We start from the raw sequence: 19,943 nt of genomic DNA, 5'->3' as shown, positions 1-19,943 counted from the left end.
ATACATTTTTTATTATTTTTATTTTTTTATGGATATTATTTTTTGATACGAGTGTATAATGTCACAAACTTTCACTAAAAAATGTAATTACCGATGGTCTAAGTTATGAATCTCGTAATCTACAAAATTCGGAGTATTGACTTTTTTACGCCAATTAGTTGCGTAATTGGTAAAAAAAAAAAAAAAAAAAAAAGTATAAACTAATTGCAGTAAAAACCTCAATATCCACGATTGGGTGGGTTACATTTATAATTTAAACCATCGCTATGCAAATTTTTTTTAAAAACAACTTAATAGTTACGATTTTCTTCACGATTACGTTCACGGTCTCGTCTTTGACGGTTCCAGTCTGCACCCTGACGATTATAATTTTGACGGTCACGGAAGTTGCCTTGGTTTCCTCTTGAAAAGAAATTGCCTAAAAAAAAGAAATTGTTGTAATGAATAAGATGTACGTTTGTTGTTTACGTCCATACTCAGTTTAACTCTAATTAATTAACGGGAAATAAGGACTCGTGTGTGGGCAATTATTTTTGTATTTTCTGCCAACGTTTCGCCATTATTTGTGACCATTGGAAAGCTTCTTTAAATCGAACCTCGGTAATTCGAAACCTCCATAGCTCGACAAAATGTTTTGTCCCCTTCCCTTCACATCCTAAAACCTTCATTACTTGAAATTTAATGATTCTGAAGTTTACGAACAATTAACAATTTTCGGATTTTTTTTTCAACAAGTCAATTAAAAAAAAAAAAAAAAAAAAAAAATATGCACATGTGGAAAATTCAAAAAATTATAAGTGCAATTTCTTAAAATATTTTTTTTTACTATAATTTGTCGTTTCTAAAAAAATCTAAAAATTATTAAACGTCGGCTAACTTTAGTACCATGAAATTAAAAATGATACTGAAGTTAGCCGACGTCTAATAATTTTTGGACTTTTTTTTAAACAATAAATTATGCAAAAAAAAATATTTAAAAAAATTGCACTTGTAGTTTTTTAAATTTTCTACATGTGCATATTTTTAGTTTTTGTTTTTTTGTAATTAATTTGTTAAAAAAAACATCCGAAAATTACTAATTGTCTGCTAGAATTTATAAAAAATAGTGCACCAGAAGTGATAGAATGGATAGGTGAAATTATAAATAAAATATGGGAGGAAGGAAGCATGCCAGAAGGATGGGATACGGCAGTCATAATTCCAATCTACAAAGCTGGAGATGAAGAAAAAACAGAAAATTACAGGGGAATTTCGTTATTAAATACAGGGTACAAGTTACTGACAACGATGATGACTGAAAGGCTAAATAATTGGATAGAAAAAGAAAAAATATTAAGAGAAAGTCAGGCTGGGTTTAGGAAAAAAAGAGGAACAAGGGACCATATATTCGTTCTGAACAGCCTAATTAACAATAAATTGAAAAGGAAGGGTGGAAAATTATGCATTGGTTTCATAGACTTCAGAGCTGCGTTCGACACAGTCAGGAGACCAAAGATGAAGAGAAAGATATGGAGGAAAGGAATCAGAGGCAGAATGCATAGAATGATAAGAGTGATATATAAAAAAACATACTGTAAAGTGAAAGTGGGAAAAAGAAGACTGACCAAAGAATTTATAACAAGAAAAGGAGTAAGACAAGGATGTGCGATGAGTGGAACTGTATATGGCATAGATATAGACGACCTAGAAAAGACGATGGAAGAGAAGAAGAGAGGAGGGACAATGATTGGGAACAAACGAATTCATGCCATGAAATATGCGGATGATGTGGCCCTAGTTGCGGACACAGAAGAGGAGCTAAGAGGAATGCTAAAGGAACTGGAAAGATACACAAAAGAGAATAAGATGGAGGTAAACGTGAAAAAAACAAAAGTTCTAATATGCAGAAATGGAGGAAGGAAAAAGAAGGGAAAGAAATGGATGTATAATGGAAAAGAAGTAGAAGAAGTTAAAGATTTTAAATACCTGGGGTACCGTTTCACCACAAGGAATAGCGCAGGGAAACACAAACAGGAACTAGCACAAAAAGCACAAAAGGCCACAAATGCGATATGGGGAGTAATAAAAAGGAGCAAAAGAAACGGCATGAGGGACAGGATGTACCTGATGAACACAGTAGCAAGGACTGTAGCTATGTACGGGGTGGAGGTCTGGGGATGGGAAAAGTCGGAAGAAATTGAGAGGGTGCACAGGAGGCTATGCAAGATGGCATTAGGTGTAAGAAGAGATACGCCAGGATATATCTGGAGAGAAGAGATGGGAGTGGAAAAAATGGAAGTGATAATAAAAGAGAGAGCAGTGAGATACATGAGGGATTGTATGGTGATGGAAAGAGAGAGATGGCCAAGGATAGCAATAAAAGAAGAAATGAGAGGGATTATGAATAGATGTCCGACGAAATGGGGCAAGATGGTGAAAGCAACGTTAATGAAAATGGGATGCGAGGAGGTGATAGAAATGATATTCAAGGATAAGGGAGCAGAGGAAATAGAGGAAAAGCTGAATGAGGGCATAAAGAAAATGAGAGAGAAAGCGAGAAAAGAGGACGAAGAAGCGATAAACAAATCAACATATAGTGCAATGTATAAAAAAATAAAATTAGATAAGGAAAAAGATAATTACTGGAGAAAAGATAACGTAAGAGGGGAGGACAAGGAGATGTGGGCGAGGATAAGGTGTGGAAACATAGGGAGAGCAGGCAAAAAAGGGTACAAGGATTGGAGCTGTAGAGGATGTGGGAAAGAGGAGGAAACGATGATACATCTAATGAAATGTGAAGGAATTTATAAGGAGGTGGAGAAGGAAAAAGAGCTGTTAGACGAATTGAGAGGTCTAGGGGATGAAAAAATAGAGCAAAAATTGATAGAAAAATTAAAAGGAGAGATAGACTTAAAGATATGCACGGTCTTCAAGAGAATTGAGGAAATCCTGAGAGTCAACTCAGCGTTACGGAGCGTGGTGCAAGTGGGATGCCAAGACTGCGACGTGCAAGAATGATAAAAAACCAAAAATAAATAATAAGAAAGAAATAATATATATTAAAAAATAAAAATATATCAAAAGAAAATACAATACTATGTGAAAATTTGTAAAAGACGTAAAAGTTGTGCAAATAAAACTATTTTATTATTATTACTAATTGTCTGCTAACTTCAGGATCATAATTAAAAACCTCTATAAGTCAAAAAATAATCAGTGAGTCCCTATAACCCTTTTTGGGTACAGATTTTCCCTCTATGACTTTAAAAAATAAACTTGATATATTTCACTTCTCTAATTTAAAATTATTTCGAATGAATCTAAACTTCTACAAGTCGAATATTTCCTTACAAAAGCCCTCCATAAGTCGAAAACTATAACTCGAATTTTTTGGAGTCTTCTTTCAAGTTCAACTTACTGAAATTCTACTGTACAAGTGTCCTTATTTCCCGTTAATTAATTAGAGGAATAAATAATATTTTTACAAATTTATAACTTATTTATAAATTTTTTTTCTTTTATGATAAATATATTGTTTACCTTGTTTCATTTCGAAAATTCTTTCATTAGAATCAACAAAGTTGTTAACTTTATCAGTAAGCTGAAGAGCTAATGATTGTAGACGACTTGGTTCGCTTCTATGCATGACAACTGTCTCAGATGGATCATCCAAAGATGCCTATAATATTTAAAAAATGATTATTAATACAAAAATATTTATTTGAAATAAGTGTAAATATATATAAAAAAAAAATTTACCATAAGTTCTTCATTGATAATCATTTTACTGATAATGGAATGTACGACAGGTCGTTTTAGTTGGAACATATCAGCTAATGTAGGCATGGATATCGAATCATAAACATGAGAATAAGTGAAAAGATAAGTTCTCAGAGCTTCTTCTTTTATTAGTCGAGTGAGCATTGCACGAGCTTTATCAGCTTGATAAAATAGATCCCAAACCTATTGGATAATAATTTAAGTATTAGACTGATAAAAACATTTATTGCATCAGAATAAAAAAAATAATATCCATCAAAATAAGTACCTTAGCATTCATTTTTTCATTAATAATGAAATTATTGCAAGCTGACCAATTTCCATTACGCATTGCTTTAGCAGCAGCTACGACATGTTCCCTCATTGATTCTGGTGGTCCAACAAGTGATTGACGTTCACTAGATCGCAGTTGTTGATAGAAAGTTTTAGATATCATTCTTCTTCTTGCATCAAATTCATGTGCTGTAAAAATAAACTCATATTGTATTTTTTATAATTATTTAAATTTAAATAAAATAAATAGTATATGCCAAGGGATGAAACAAAACGATTTCGAACCAGAGTGAAGTTGGCTGACATCACTCACAGTTTGAAATCGTGTTTCGTCCTGAGTTACACACAATATTTTTCATGGTTACTTGCATAGGAACTTAAAGTTCTAGTGTCAGCACCCAGTCAGAAATAAGTTTATTTAAGGCCAACTATTAGCGTAAGTGTAAATTGTAAATTAAGCAAAAACTGTAAATATTAAATTATTATTTACTCTCATTATTATAAAACTTAATCACAGTCAGAATTGTCATTTACGTAAATAAAATTACAGGATTGAAGTTATTATTTGACAAATGACAACTATCAGAGTCTAAATTGCGAATACTTTCGGTCACCGGGCAGAAAAATATACATATATCATACAGTCTTCCTGTAGAATTCTCACTATCTATTAGAAATAAGCTATTAACAAGAGTAACTAACTGTAAATATTTAGGGCTACTTTTTGATAGCCACATGAGATGGAATTTTCATGTATTAGAATTAGCGAAAAAAGTCAAATACTTTACATTCATCTTTTACAAACTAAGTCATTATCTAAATCCTTCTATTTTAAAAGTTATTTATCATGGTCTGTTTGAAAGTGTAATTAACTATGGCATTATAGCTTGGGGTGGTGCTTATAACAACTCTGTCAAAAGTGTAGCCTCCACCCGAACTAAATTGCTTAATAAAATTAGTTCATGTAATATAAACACTGGTACTCCTCTAAATATAAAAGAGGCTTTCATTGTAAATGCTATATGTTACTATTATGAAGAGTGTAAAAACCTATATTTACAAAAGGTTGTTAATACGAGATCCAAGTTGCTGGTCCTTCCCAAAATTAATAAATCAATAAGATATAAAAATGCATATTATGTAGCATTAAAAATATATAACCAATTGCCAAATAGCATGAAAACTTTAATGTGTACTAAGAAGCAATTAATAAAGAAGTGTAGTAATTGGATAAGAACTAATAATTATTATCTCTAATAAAAGTTATGATTAATTCATAATAATGTTTTTGGCAACTCAAGTTGACTAATTGTACGTTGCACTGTATTATTAATATGTAAGAGAAACTGTAAATAATTTATGTATAATTGTTATATACTATGTACTGGTTCTAAGCACAGGTGTAATTGCACCTCTTTAGAATTTGTTTTTTTATACCAGTCATAAAATAAAATAAATAAATAAAATATATATTTCACGCCAAGAGAGGAAAGTAGGACATTTTAACCCGCATGTATAATTATCTACCCGAGCCGAAGGCAAAAATAGCAGACATGCGAATCGGGACGTCCTACTTTCCTCCCTGAGTGTATAATATACTAATATACTTTAATATATTAATTCACGGCATTATTTGAAATTAACTTGTTTCGACTGGCTGCAGACACTGAAATTTTAAGTTTCGATGCTGGTATCATGAAAATAAAATTTATTACATACCAGCCATGTAGGGAATTTCTATCAGCATTGCAGATACTAAGTACACACATTCAAGTAATTCTAAATTAATGTGCATATGGAACGGCATCTGACGTTGCTTTTCAATTTTTTCCTGTTCTTTGCTACGTTCATGCTGCCGTTGGGGCAAAAGACCTTGTGCCAGCAATTCCTTAACTTTACCAGTCATCATCAAATCTACAAGACAGTTGTGAGCATCTTTGATGTTGGCATGTCGGAATGCACAGAGACCAAGATGTGCAATCGTTCGATTGTAAAGAATCTGCGTTGCAGGATCTGAATGTTGGATAGTCTCCTGAAGATGAGACATCAAAATAAGATCACGTGCTTGGAACCAATTATCGTGAAGAGCGTGATGATATATATGCGATAAAATCGCGCGGGTCCTAAGACGGTCAGTTCCATCGTGAGCGTAGACATATTTGCAAAGTTTTTCCATAACCTGGACAGACGTCACAACATTTGCGGGGATTTCACCGTCTTTTTGTTTCAATACATTCGGATCAAATTTGTAGTAAAGATGTTCAATTTTCCGCAAGTAAATACGACAACGTTCCGATACGCTGCCATGACGTTCCAAATATTCTTGAACTTTATCAATAATATTGGCAACTTGTTTTTCATCTTTCAATCTTTCGACGTATTCGTTACTATGAGGATCACACTCTTTCAAAAGTTTTGTGAATTCTTCATCCAAACGTTCAACAAGTGTAAGTACACAACCATGAAGTTTGTATGGAGTATTTTCAAATTCTTCAGCGTCTTCGCTAATGTGTTCAGCAATTTGCATATCAGGATTAGCAAGAAGTATATCCAGCATTTCTGAAATGCGCTCTAATAATTTAGACCAGTATTCAGGTTTCATTGCATCAGATACCTTTGGATTGTAATCAAAAATAGAAGATACTATTGAGAATATAATTTTTACAGTAATTGCTGGTCCAAGATTATGTACTCCAGCAATGGACAGTAGTTCATATAAAAGCTCTATTTGTTCACGTCTATCAGTACGTTTTTTACCACGCGCTGCAATTATTTCACCAAGTTTTTTTAGTACAGCTGGTACATTTATTTCAGCATCTTTAGCAAACATTTTAGGTTTTTCAGATGGCACAACAAGGCCACCCTTGACAGTTTCCCATTCACCTTCATCATCATCTTCATCGCGTTTCTTCTTTCGTTCTTTATCTTTACGCTCTTTACGCTGTTCCTTCTTTTTGGCTTTGTCTTCATCATCATCTTTATCGGTTGCTTTTTTAATAAAACGTTCACGAATATTCTGATATTGACCATCATCGTCACTACTTTCACTATCGCTATCAGAATCACTGCCCCAGTCGGATTCACTTTCGCTTTGATCGTCATCTGGCATCGAAGCTTTTTTTACCTTCGGTATATCTGGTACACTCACTTCAGATCCAGATTTTTTAACAACTGGAGGCCGATCCTCTTCATCTTCAGATTCTGAATCTTCTTTCGGTTTATCATCTTCTTCGTAATCGTCTAGGTCTGGATTTTCTCTAAACTTAGCAATTTCTTCCTCAAAATCTTTAGTGTATTTACGAAGTTTTTGACGCAATGAACCCAAAGCTTTTGAGTTATTCTTGGACATATTTTTACGGCCTTCACGATCTTCCCAAAGGTCGTTGATAAAATCGTCCATTTCTACTAAAACTCGAATGAAAAAACGTGGTGTTAAACCACCTTCTTCTTTTGCCACTACTGGCAAAGCTCGATTATAAAATTTCTGAAGATCCTCGAAACCTAATAACATTTAAAAAAAATAAGTAAATAAATAATAATACCAATTAAATTACATAATTAGCAATAAAATATACGTACATGAAAGCATGCTACTCATATCTTTATTTTTTTTGTAGTTTCGAATTAGTTTGATACAATTTTTGATGTCTTCGTATCTTTTCTCTTTCGTAGAGCGGACCACCCGCTTCGTTTCTTCTTCTTCATCACTGAACTATAATAAAATTTATAAAGAACAATAAATATAAGGCATTATAGAATATAATTGTTCTTAAATTAGTTTTTAAAATTTAATTAACACTCACTGTAAAATTAGTTGCTGGTGCTCGTTGAATTTGTTCTTCTTCCGATGAGCTATCGGATTCCGAGTCCGTTCCGGTAGTAAAAAACTTACTCATGTTTGAATATTAACTGTAAAAAAAAATTAAATATAATAATGTATGACCAAGATTTGACAATTGAATAATTTATTGAAGAAGTCATGTAAGTCTAGATTCAATGAAATGCAATTTGCTGACTTATAAACATATTTTTTATGAAAAATATCTGACGTAAATTAGATTCATTTCTATGTACTTGAAAATTGGAACGTTTTTGCGAAACAAAAATTAAAAAAATTTATGTAGTTCAACTGCTAAAGGGCGACTTCCGGATGTTGGGGCAGCCTAAGATTTCAAACTGACATACCAGCGTTTATTTGCGAAACATTTCAGAAATCTAGTCATCCAATAGATTTTTTATATTTCAAATTTTTTTTATCATTGCGGGAGAAACGTTTTGATCTTCAGGAACATTAATTTCTGACGTTTTATGAAAGTTATTAATTGACAAGTCTTACAGGTGACTTATTTGGTAATTATTTGTAATTTACTTTTAGGCAGTTTTTGAATCAAGTTTTTTAAACCGATATTAAGATGACATCAATTTTTAAATATTTTTCAATCATCAATATACCGAAAATACAGCTTTCAAACTGCTATCTTATAAATGTTACAAATCCAAGTGTTTTACTTGGGCTAAAGTCTGGATGCCAGTATGACTTGAAAGGCCGACAAGGTAATTTTGCACGGAAAAAAATAAACTTTAAAAATTAGTGTTTGAAATTATAACCCGTAACCCGGGTGTCAATATGGGGAATTTTAACATTCCAAATAATTAATTTTGTAATACGTATCGTCAACTTTCTGAGTATCAGTTACGATTTTTAAAGTTCAAATATTCATTGTTTCCACATAGACAAATTTTCATACTTATGCTGTAATTATCTATATTTTAATCATAAGTGAAAAAATTAATATTTAAAATGATAGTATTTACTGGTCATTTTATCATTATATTATTTGTCCTTCACAATTTATATAGTTCATTTTTTTACGTGTGGCTTAACTAAGAGATTTTGACCTGCTGAATTCGAAAGTATCTTTTAGTTTTTCGAAAAACTACTAATATACCGGCTAAAAATAATTTTGCAATGAAAATTTTTATAAATTTTAGTCATATTTTTGATAATGGAGGTTTTGGGAAGTACATAGAAAAAAAAATGTTGGTTAAATTAGCCAAACTTATGAGTTGAAAAACAAAAAAACTTACATTTTTTTATCGTAAAAAAATTCTTTTCTCAGAAACTATCAATTTTATCAAAATGGGGAGAGACCGTTTTTATGCAAAATTGTCTAATTAATCTAAAAAAAAAATATAGTTTTTCAATTGATAATTAATAACGTTAATTAAGAGTGGCCGGGTCTTTTTTCTCTCCAATCTCAAGTGGACAAACTGTACTATCCTTGTTACAATTGCGCAGTAAATGGGAACTTTGTCCTGATTTTTAAAATTAATTACCCTTGTTCAAAAAAAAAGATTCAAAACTATTAGAAAAAAAATTTCCAATACTTTTTAATGCTCTTGAATACTTTGAATACTTTTGAATCGGCCTTCTTATGGGTATTTAACATTGCAAATCGTTTCGAATCGTTTCTTTTAATCAGGGTATATCATTGCGTCTTTTACTAATTAATTTATGATATTGAAATCAACAATTTTCGAATGTTTTTTTCAACAAATCAATGACTAAAGACAAAACAAAAAATCTACATATGTAGAAAATTAAAAAAACCATAGGTGCAATTTTTTCAAATATATTTTTTTTTATAATTTATCATTTTGAAAAAAATCCAAAATTTATTCGACGCCGGCTGACTTCAGTAACATTAATTCATTACAATTTTTCTAGTGTCCAAAACTGGGCCTTAGTGGCCAAAATCGGTACCTCTACCCTATATACGAGTGTGAATGTCACAGAAATAAGACGATTTATATTTTAAATAAATTAATTAATTTAAATAATGAAATTTAAAAAAGTGCGCGCACTAATTTCCCAATTATCTATTTACGCATTTTTTTACTTTTATTCCACTCATATTTTATTTATTTATTTCAAAATTTAAAAAATTGCTAATTGTCATACATCCACACTCATACCTTTATATGTATATACATATATATAATTTAGCCGCATCTTAAAAAAAATTACTCCAGAAAAATTAAATCAATTCACTGCAAAAATATGACAATAAATAAACATATGTATATTTATAGAATAAATATTGCAATATAAATTTTTTTTTACGATTGAATACTATAAAAACTGCGAAATTTAAATGGCATTTCTCGTATAGATGTAACACGTAAAAAACTAACCTAACCTACGATATAATTTGAATTTGCATACGCTAGCAAATTTCATCCATTTCACAGAACGAAAATTCGTGGAGAAAAATAAAGAAAAAAATAATAGTTTATTTTAATTATAATATTAACTTACTTTAGAACTAATTACACAAACAAATTGAACACTATTCGCTTTCTTTCCACATGTCGAAGCGAAAAGTGAGGATCAAGATTGAAGAGAGAGAGGAAACCAGCCACGCTTCAGTTTCTGTTTCTACTTACCGGCTTAAGGACAAAATATTAAATTACCAATGGCGCCACTTTCGAATTTCTAAAATTACAATTTGAAAAATATATGATATACATATTCCATTCATATATTTATATATATTAATGTATATATTTACATATTTAGTAATATAATTAACGAGTTCTTGAAATTAATAATAATTATTGTTCGTGTAACAGAAAAAATTAATTACTTAACAATTAATATATTTACAAAACCAAAATAATTCGAATAAGAAAATATAATTAACTGTTTTCATAGAAAAAAATTTAATATCATTGTTATTAAAATTTTTTTAATGATTTACAGAAGTTTTTATAAAAATTTAATTTCTTTGAACAAATTAATTAATGAGTGTAAATGTATCAGACATCAGACAAGTTTAAAATTATAAATAAATAGAGTAAGTAATTAAAAAAATAATATTTATAAAAAATGCGCTTATTAATTTCAAAATTTTTTTAATGCGCATTTTTTTTGAAATTTTATTTTATTAATTATTTTCTTTATTTATTGATAATTTTAAATTTGTCTGATGTCTGCTACAGTCACACTCATAATTAATTAAGATATTTTTTTTTGTAGTTAAAAAAAAACTCAGTCATGGATGGTAATATTTCTGATGAATGTTTAAATAATCCACAATTTCTTCAACTATTATCAGCTACATTGACCTTAGAAATCTCAAACAAAGAAAAAGAAATCCAAGGTAATTTAGTGTATTAATTAACTAACTAATAGTGAATTAATAAACTCATTAATTATTTGAATAATTATTAATAAAAAATTAATACTTTTTGTTAAGAAACAAATCGACTACTTGAAAATTTGAAAATATCTATCGCAAGTGATGTTAAAGATCGGAAAAGATTGAAGCAACTGATCGAGATTGAACAGCGAAAAAAAAATGTTTTTAAAGCAACATTGAATGTGTAAATTTTATATTTATATTTATATTAATATTTTTACTGTATTATTTAATGTTATTATTTATCTTTTTTTGGTGTAAAATTTTTTTAAATAGCTTGCAAAGTGTTGAGAATGAAAAAATGCTGGAGTTGAGTCTTGTTAAAGAAAAACAAGATGAAAATCAATTGAGAGAACAAATTGAACAAGAAAGATTATTAAAAATCCTAGAAACATACAAGGAAACATGGACAAAATATGAAGTATATATGTTATTATGAAGGCCAGGATTTTTTCCTTAATTAAAAAATATGACAATTAAAAATTAATGATGTCAAATTTGTGATATTACGGCAAAAATATTGGTCGTATAGAAAAATTTTTCAAGTAAAAATTGTTCAAAATTCAATTTTCTGAAAACAATGTCTCTTATAATTTTTCTTTAGGATTAATAAGGAAGCCGTAATTTCAAAATTAAGATTTTCATAATTAACAAAAATTTGAATCATTCATTATGAATCTTAATTTTGGAATTACGGTGAAAATATTGGTCGTATAAGAAAGTCATAGAAGACATTTTTTTAGAAAATTAAATTTCTTACAACTTTTGTTTAAAAACTTTTTTTATGAGACCAATATTTTCGCCGGAATATCAAACATTTGAACCATTCATTTCAAAATTAAGGCAAAAATCTTGTCCCTAGTTATTATAAATAATTATTTGAATTTATTGATTATATGTACACAGAAAAAAAGGATTTCTTGACGCAAAAATTTTTACTTGCCCTAAGAAATTTTTTGGATCATGAATAAAAAACAAATTTTTCTTGGGGCGAGTAAAAATTTTGTTGACACTAGTCGAAATCTAAGGCATACTTTGAACTCAAATGAGCATTGAAAACCTACATTAGACTTTTTAGGATATTTTAAAAGCTTGAAATCGATCTATTTAGACTTACAAAGGCTGAAATTAGACCTACATAGACGTAAATCGTAAAACGAACGTAAATAGTTATAGCAGAAGGGTAAAATTGTAAAATTCGCGGACTGGAGAATTGATGCACGTGATCCAGTCATTTCTCCACTGGGCTAATGATACCCAAGGGTGGATTGGGTCTCACAGGCAGCCTGGAACTAACAGAGGGACAATTTAAAAAAATTCTATGACTAGTCAAAAATTGTTGCAAGTAATCCAGCGATTTTATCAGTAGATCAATGACACGTAGGAGTGGAATAGGACCTAGAAGCAGCCTGAGACCAAAGTCGATGTAAAAAATTCTGAGTTCGTTTCACGATACGTGTCTTTGTAGGTCTAATTCATTCCTTTGTAAGTCAAAGTTGGTTCATTTCAAACTTTTACAATGCCCTGGTGCAAATTTTTCGGACTTTTCTCTGAAAAACTCTGAGAAAGTCTTTAGAACTTTAGAACTGAGTTTTTCAGAGAAAATTCCGAAAAATTTCCACCAGGGCTAAAAAGTGTAATTTAGGTTTTCAATAATTATTTAGGTTCAAAGTATGCCTTAGATTTCGACTCGGGGAGAGATGAAAAATTTTTTGCAGCGATATTTTTCCTGGAATGTCTATAATAGTTATGAATAATTTATATTTCAGGCTGAATATGAACAATTTCCATTAGCTATCGAAAGAAAAAAACATAAAATTGAGGTAGAAAAAATGAAAATAAAATGTATGGTTCAGGAGTATAAAAAAACTGAGTATCATAAAATGTTGAAACAAAGAAATGAAATTGATAATCGAAAAATGCAATCAGTAGTTATTAAATTATCTGAAATCTTATTAAAAAGATGGGACAATCAGAAACAAATTGATGAATTAACTCTTGAGTACAAAAATTTGAAAATAAAATGGGATAAAATATCTAAGCAAGTTAGTATATTGTAATTATGTGTCATAAATTATTTCTTAAGATAAATATTAACTCAGGAAATATTTTGTAGCATGAAAAAATGAGGATTGAGTTAGAAGCAGAAGCAAAAAACAAAGCATTAGCAAGATTACAAATGCCGCCACCAAGAATAGACTTTTCTTTTATGCGAGCAGTATACACTGAATCTACATCGAAAAATCAGTTCGATTATTCACAGAGACTTCATAAACGATCTGATTCAGGTAAAGTTTTTTTATTATGGCTCTCCGAGCTCGAAAACAGCGGGAAGTTTTGGTGTTGGCCGTCAGGGTCAACCGGTTTTCAAATTTTTTAAAATGATTTGATTATTAAAAATATAATTTTAATAATTTTCCAGATTCAATCTCAGTAAATACTATTATGCTTGAAGAAATATGTCGTGAGGAACAAAATGATCAATCATTTAGAACGGAAGACGACCGCGAAGAACAAAACGAACCGATATCATCAGTAACTTGTGAAGATGATTTAAATGTTGATACTTCTGAAAAACTTGTCGATGATGAGACAACTGATTCTAATACGGAGATGCTTGAAAATGTATGTAGACAACTAAGCATCAAAGAGCAGACATGTGAGATTTCAAATAATGAAACTCCGACAAAAATTTCTTCTCACGTTGATGAAGAAATGGATTGTGATCCACGAGAAACTCAAGAAACTTTTTCGAATAAAAAAAGTAATTACTTGAAAAAGAAAGCGGTTCCTATTGATGAGGTTTTATGCCATGAAAATTTTGAAAAAATTGAAAAGAAAAAACCCAAGTTAGATTATTCATTTGATAGTTGTTCACAAGCCTCGCAGAAGTCTAAAAAAGAAACATTTTTACCAACAAAACCATCAGTCAATAATAACATTCAATTTCCTCCTAATTCTGGACCACAAGTTAGAAGTATTGAAAAAATTTCTCAGCCATTAGCCATCAACATTAAGCCACCGATGGCTGAAGTCCCTCCAACACCTTCAGCTTTATATTCACCGCATTATGGATCTCATTATGGAAGTAGTACCAACTTGTCTACCATGAATGATACAAACCTAGACGATTCAGATATGAATTGGCTAAAGATGATACCTTCAAGATCTGGATCTAATGTATCTTACGCTTCAAGTTCATTTGTCACTAAAACTATTCCTGCTGATAACAATATTCAGAAACCACCAAACAACCCACCAACTGTGAACGGTAAATTTAAATTTAATCACTAAGGCCATTCACAGACAGTGCCCCTCACTTTTTAAAAATTTTCCATGGCTCAACTGTCATAAGTGTATAAAAATTTTATCAATTGATTAAAAAAAAATTAAAGCATTAATTAAAAAAAGGACAATTTCGCTGAGATATAGACAAGAAAAAAAAATACTTACAGTTGATATGAATTGGGAGTCAAACGAAATTTGGTAAATAAATTTCAGTAAAATCTTCATGTCAATTTTAAAATTTGAATTTTCAAGTTCTGTAGGCTAAAATTTACTCAAGGAATTTTGTTTAACTCTGAATTGATATCAACTATAAGTAATTTTGTTTGGTTGCGTAACAAATCACCCGACGTCATAATACCCATGACAAAATAACCGTGAATCAAAACACCCGATGACACAATACCCGCTGCACTATAATTTAACATATTTCAATTCGCGGGTATTTCGTCGCGGGTCTTTCAGTTTACAGGTGTTCTGTCGGAGTATTTTGGCAACGGGTGTTTTAACGCGGGTGATTTGTCTATGGATATTCAGACATGCCACCTTTTTTTTTAATTCTATATCTCGACGAAATTACAACTACATTGTCCTTTTATCAATTAAGGGGCGTGTTCAGAAATACACTCTGGAGATGAAAAATTACTTTTCCAGGTGATTAGTACCTTTGTAATGTCGAATTATTCCTTTAATTTGACGACCAGAGGATATTTCTGAACGCAGGAGTTGAATATTTCTCTTCCATTGTATTTCTGAACATACCCAAGGTTTTAATTTTTTTTTTTAGTTAATTAACAAAATTTTGATACGGTTATGACAGTTGAAAGTCATTGCATATTTTTAGAAAGTGAGGGGCACTATGAGAATGCCCTGTATTTATATAAATTCATGTTATCTTATTCCTATTATTTATTTATTTCAGTGACTGATTTTTTGAACTTTTTTTCAACAAGTAATCAAACAAATAAACGAATTTTTTAAAATACAGAGATGAAAATATATTTCACCTTCATATCAAATAAACTTTATTAATTAAAAACAAAAAAAATATAAATGTTATTCACAAGATAATTAAATTTAAAAAATCTAACATTATATTGTAATTAAGTTAAATTAACAGTTTCTTTTTAGTAATATGCTAATTATATAATAAATATTAAAATATTACTTCAAAAATTTATATTTATTTTTAATTTAATTATTAGTCTTATTGTAGGTACTGTTGTTTTTTTTTTCTTAAATAAAAAGTACTCGTTGATTGTAATCATTTAAAAAAATAGTTTAGTGTTAAAATATCAGTTTCAACTCAAGTATCTTCCATATCCGCTGATGCGAGACTGAATAGTGTTGCAACCAATAATTGCATCACCGCGAGTTCCATCTAAACAAGTACACACAGCAATATGACGTCGAGCTTCACATTTCGCAGTAGCTGCACATTCTTTTCCGGTACATGGATTTTGACAGTAATAATCAATGCAAGCTCGATTATCTGGACACTCACTGTCAACTTGACATTCACCTCTTCGACAATGGACCAAAGCGTTTCCGGTATATCCAGTAGGACAAGTACATACTGGTCTTTCCTTTCCAGTATTATCGTGGCCAGGTGTACAAATTGCATTTTCTCCGCAAGGATTTGGTTTGCAAAGATCCTCTGAGAATTTATCACAAAAAATTTTGTTTCATTAAAAATTAAAAAAAAAAAATAGGGAAGGGGGGGAAGCGCAAAACGGGGTACTTAAGGCAATACGTTTTGGGGGACTCAAATACATTAAATCATTTTGTTTATATTCAAAGTGAATAGAAAAATTTTTCAGCTGCTGTTAAAAAAAAAATTTCGTACACCCCAAAAAGGTGAAAAAAAAATTTATGGATATTAAATAAATTTGATTAAATTAAATTTTCTTGTAAGTAATTTACATAAAGAAAAATTACAGTTTACATCATTATTGGATACAAAGAAAAAAAAAAATTTTATAAAAAATAGTTTTTATCATAAACCAAAAGTCATAATCATTTTTCGACTGACACTCGATTTTTGAAAAAGTTTAATAACAAAAATTCAAAATAATTCTCAATTATATTTACAAAAGTAATTTTGGAATTTTTAAAAAAAGTTTTTTTTTTATAAAATTTTGGGGGTAGCCCGTTTTGCCCTTCCCCTCTCTATTTATTTTCAAAGTACTAGATTAAAAAATGATTCAAAGTTAATTAAATTTCAAAAATTGTAAATACTTTCGTTGATTATTGAAATACATCTGAAATAATTTGACCCTGGGAGATCTTTTATTGTAAATTGATAAAAAAAAAAAATCAAATTGACTTCATACTATATTTTTACCAAAACACAATTTTTCGAAAACCGTGAAAAAACTCAAAAACGCTCAATCATATTTACAAAAATGATTTTCGAATGTTTGAAAAACATTCAAGAAAAAAAAAATTTTTATAAAATTTTGGAAGTACCCCATTTTACCCCCTCTTCTAAATAAATAAAAAATTTAATTTTTTCAGTTTTTCTTACCAGGTTCAAAAGGTCGGCAACTAATGAACGGATTTCCAGTCATATCTCTTGGACAACTACATACTGGAGTGATACCTCTGAGTTCGCAATTGGCATTTACACCACAAGCTCCTTCGCAAGGATTCGTACATTTTTGGTAAAGACACGCTGGCTTACTTCGTGGACACTCTGAGTGAGTAGTACACTCTGGATAACATCTCGAGTACGGATTTCCAAGCCAATTCTGACAGAATAATCACAAATTAATTTATATTTCAACAATACTTTAATGTATAACTTACGCTTGGACATGTGCACTTGGCTTGATGATGTATTACGTCACAATTAGCACCATCACCGCACTTACAAGGACTTTCGCATTTGAAATTTGATGAGCAAGCAAGATGACTGGCACATTCAGCATCACTTTCACACTCACGTCGGCATCCATTCAGTGGTGATCCCCGATATCCTGGGAGACATGTACATATTGGTACCTCTCTGACTACTTCGCAGCGTGTATTTACTCCACAAGGACTCGGCTTACAAGCCGCCTCTTCATTTTAAATTAACATATAAATATCATTGCAATCAGATCATATATAGAGATACAATTTATGTAAATATGAGTAAAGAATATAATTAACTTACGTGGATCAGCAATGTGACAAGACTTAAATGGATCACCAGTATGTCCTGGTGGACAAGAACACGTCGGAATATGATTTCTAACTTCACAGTCAGCATTCACACCACAGAGACCAGCGCAAGGATCCACACAGTGATTGTGAGTACAAGTTTTATGACTCGGACAGTCTTCAGGAACTAAAAAAAAAAAAAAAATGCATAGCACATTGTCGTTAAGTTAAATAGAAATTTTTCTGAGTGTGAATGTATCTGACACGTGGGAATTTTTTAAATTTTTGAATAAATAAATAAAATTTAAGTAAAATAAAAATTAAAAAATGCGTTTTTAAATCAATGAAAAATCAGTACGCGCATTCTTTTAAATTTCATTATTTTACTGTAAAAAATTGGGAGTGATTATACAATTTAATTCAATACGAATTCACTTGGTCACTTGGAGTTTAAAAAAAAAAATTTCGCATACGGAGTAAATAGTCTGTTTTTTAAGCAGAGTGATTTCGGAGTGACCTGGATTTCATTTCAATCCGCATTCACTCCAGGATTAAATAAATAAGCAGTCACCTGCTCCACATTCACTCTGGATTTACTCCGCTAATTTTTTACTTTTAATTAATTTATTTATTTAATTAAAATTCATAGACTCATGTCTGCTACATTGACACTCATAAATTATTTATTTTTTAAACTTACTTATACACTCAACTTGATGACAATGAATCAAAGGGTCACCCATATGAAGATTCAAACATGAACACACAGGTCGACCATCAGTCATTGAGCACTTCGCGTTCGTTCCACATGTATAAGAGGCACATCCACCTACAATCCATCAAAAGTATTTAGATTTCTTATGAATAAATTTTTTATGACACATAAAGTATCAAGTTAAAAATATTTCTAATTTATTTAAAAGCGTAAGATGGAGGAGAAGATTGAAGGGTACATCTGTCATGGGAAATTCCCTCTGGTCAGGATTTCATGTCTGATATTATGACCCCTGATAGGATTTAATATCAGTAGGGTCATATTCAATGACACATAAAGTGTCAAATTCAAAAATAATATTTAAGATAAGAGACCCAGTACCCAATCACTTATGTATTTGTATAAATAAAAATATACAAATACATGGAGTGATCGAGTACTAGTTTCCCTGATCGGGTACTGGGTTTTTACGTTATCATTTTTTTTTTAAATTAATAATTTTACTCTAGTATTTTTACCTGAAGATACCACTTTAGGATGATAATATGTACCGCCAGCAGAAACAGTAGCAATGATTGCTACCAAAACTATTAAAAATATTTTCGTCATCGCTGATGATTATCTGCAATAAATACAAAAATTATATTAATTATCTAGAAACAATTGGGTAAGAACGAGTGTATATTTAAATCTATTACATGACTACAACTTTAATTGAAAAGAGTCTACTTCTCAGCATGCGACAACGATGACTGAGACTTTTTCGCTGTCCTAAACTCTATCTAAAGAATAAGAGTAAGTAAAATGCAATTGAAGCCCCACCATACCCGATCTTGGATTCTCCAAACTGACCCACGCGTAACCCTGACGAACTCCTTGACTTAAAACTCAACATTACGCCTACATCTTCTTGTTAATTTTATATTTTATAATAAATATATCGATATACTAAACTGCCTTTGTTAATTCATATATAATAGTTATCATGATATTTGTAAGTAGACCACACCTTATATTAACTGACTGTCGCTCATGGTCTTCCAGCCTCCAGATACTCGGACCAATAATAGAAAATACATCATGGTATTGTTGATTGTTATGATACAGCGTAATATGTGTCGTATGGGTAATTTTTATACTGTACTTAAATGGTAATAAAAACCTTGGATTCGTACAGGTGACCTCCAAACAGAGTGAGATAACTTTCAACGATTTCAGGCCCACATTTAAAACGAGTTACGTTGAACTTGAAATATTCAAAATTTACATCGTCACAGATTATTTACATTATTTTAAGAATTTAATTTAACATAATCGTTTGTAGAAATCAAATTATTAAAACGTTTTGTGGTTTACCTTCAAGCTCATTAATAGTTACGTGTAATTATCGATATAATAAAATTTTAATTTTTAATAAATTGTTCAAAATAATGAAAAATATTTTGAACAATCAATTAATAGGTAATTATATTTATATGTATAAAATTTATTGAAATAATAATTTTACTTGAACATGTAGAATTTTGAATTAAAATAATGAATGAAGTCGATACACAAAATTAATT

At 30.4% G+C, this 19,943-nt stretch overlaps 3 protein-coding genes across 5 annotated transcripts; 1 reads left to right on the top strand and 2 right to left on the bottom strand.

The window, feature by feature from the left end:
- Positions 1-165: 165 nt before the first annotated feature.
- LOC130672421 (eukaryotic translation initiation factor 3 subunit C) lies at positions 166-10,506 on the bottom strand. Its single transcript, XM_057477007.1, has 8 exons — positions 10,352-10,506; positions 7,836-7,941; positions 7,612-7,744; positions 5,752-7,533; positions 4,028-4,221; positions 3,739-3,942; positions 3,520-3,658; positions 166-418 (listed from the first exon to the last, which is right to left on the bottom strand). The coding sequence occupies exons 2-8, from the start codon at positions 7,926-7,928 to the stop codon at positions 291-293; spliced, it is 2,673 nt and encodes an 890-aa protein (XP_057332990.1). The 5' UTR covers positions 7,929-7,941; positions 10,352-10,506; the 3' UTR covers positions 166-290.
- Positions 10,507-10,620: 114 nt separating this feature from the next.
- Positions 10,621-15,652, top strand: LOC130671656 (calponin homology domain-containing protein DDB_G0272472-like). Of its 2 annotated transcripts, none has more exons than XM_057475697.1 (8): positions 10,621-10,652; positions 11,072-11,195; positions 11,292-11,418; positions 11,511-11,655; positions 13,004-13,279; positions 13,351-13,522; positions 13,657-14,505; positions 15,442-15,652. In XM_057475697.1, exons 2-8 carry the CDS (start codon positions 11,090-11,092, stop codon positions 15,498-15,500), a joined length of 1,734 nt encoding a protein of 577 aa, XP_057331680.1. In that variant the 5' UTR covers positions 10,621-10,652; positions 11,072-11,089; the 3' UTR covers positions 15,501-15,652. The 2 variants fall into 2 exon arrangements, with proteins under 2 accessions (XP_057331680.1, XP_057331681.1); XM_057475698.1 differs by lacking the exon at positions 10,621-10,652 and adding an exon at positions 10,774-10,889.
- On the bottom strand, positions 15,558-19,215 carry LOC130671657 (neurogenic locus notch homolog protein 1-like). 2 transcript variants are annotated; one of them, XM_057475699.1, is made up of 7 exons: positions 19,077-19,215; positions 18,897-19,000; positions 18,364-18,492; positions 17,677-17,850; positions 17,328-17,581; positions 17,047-17,269; positions 15,560-16,176 (listed from the first exon to the last, which is right to left on the bottom strand). In XM_057475699.1, the coding sequence occupies exons 2-7, from the start codon at positions 18,985-18,987 to the stop codon at positions 15,821-15,823; spliced, it is 1,227 nt and encodes a 408-aa protein (XP_057331682.1). In that variant the 5' UTR covers positions 18,988-19,000; positions 19,077-19,215; the 3' UTR covers positions 15,560-15,820. The 2 variants fall into 2 exon arrangements, with proteins under 2 accessions (XP_057331683.1, XP_057331682.1); XM_057475700.1 differs by lacking the exon at positions 19,077-19,215 and having other exon boundaries at positions 15,558-16,176.
- Between the last annotated feature and the right edge of the window lie 728 nt (positions 19,216-19,943).

This window comes from Microplitis mediator, chromosome 7 (genome assembly GCF_029852145.1).
Source record: "Microplitis mediator isolate UGA2020A chromosome 7, iyMicMedi2.1, whole genome shotgun sequence".
NCBI classification, from domain to species: Eukaryota; Metazoa; Arthropoda; class Insecta; order Hymenoptera; family Braconidae; genus Microplitis; species Microplitis mediator.
Note: the sequence above shows the minus strand (reverse complement) of the source record. Positions and strands in the feature narration are given on the sequence as shown.

Excerpts from the sequence above, each read along its gene's own strand:
- LOC130672421 (XM_057477007.1), bottom strand. The coding sequence starts at position 7,928 with ATGAGTAAGTTTTTTACTACCGGAACGGACTCGGAATCCGATAGCTCA. Across the intron at positions 7,534-7,611 it reads TATGAGTAGCATGCTTTCAT|GTTTCGAGGATCTTCAGAAA; the intron begins GTACGTATATTT and ends AAATGTTATTAG. Across the intron at positions 3,943-4,027 it reads ATGAAAAAATGAATGCTAAG|GTTTGGGATCTATTTTATCA; the intron begins GTACTTATTTTG and ends ATTATCCAATAG.
- LOC130671656 (XM_057475697.1), top strand. The coding sequence starts at position 11,090 with ATGGATGGTAATATTTCTGATGAATGTTTAAATAATCCACAATTTCTT. Across the intron at positions 11,656-13,003 it reads AAACATGGACAAAATATGAA|GCTGAATATGAACAATTTCC; the intron begins GTATATATGTTA and ends TTTATATTTCAG. Across the intron at positions 13,280-13,350 it reads GGGATAAAATATCTAAGCAA|CATGAAAAAATGAGGATTGA; the intron begins GTTAGTATATTG and ends AATATTTTGTAG.
- LOC130671657 (XM_057475699.1), bottom strand. The coding sequence starts at position 18,987 with ATGACGAAAATATTTTTAATAGTTTTGGTAGCAATCATTGCTACTGTT. Across the intron at positions 18,493-18,896 it reads TCCTAAAGTGGTATCTTCAG|GTGGATGTGCCTCTTATACA; the intron begins GTAAAAATACTA and ends GATGGATTGTAG. Across the intron at positions 17,851-18,363 it reads TCATCAAGTTGAGTGTATAA|TTCCTGAAGACTGTCCGAGT; the intron begins GTAAGTTTAAAA and ends TTTTTTTTTTAG.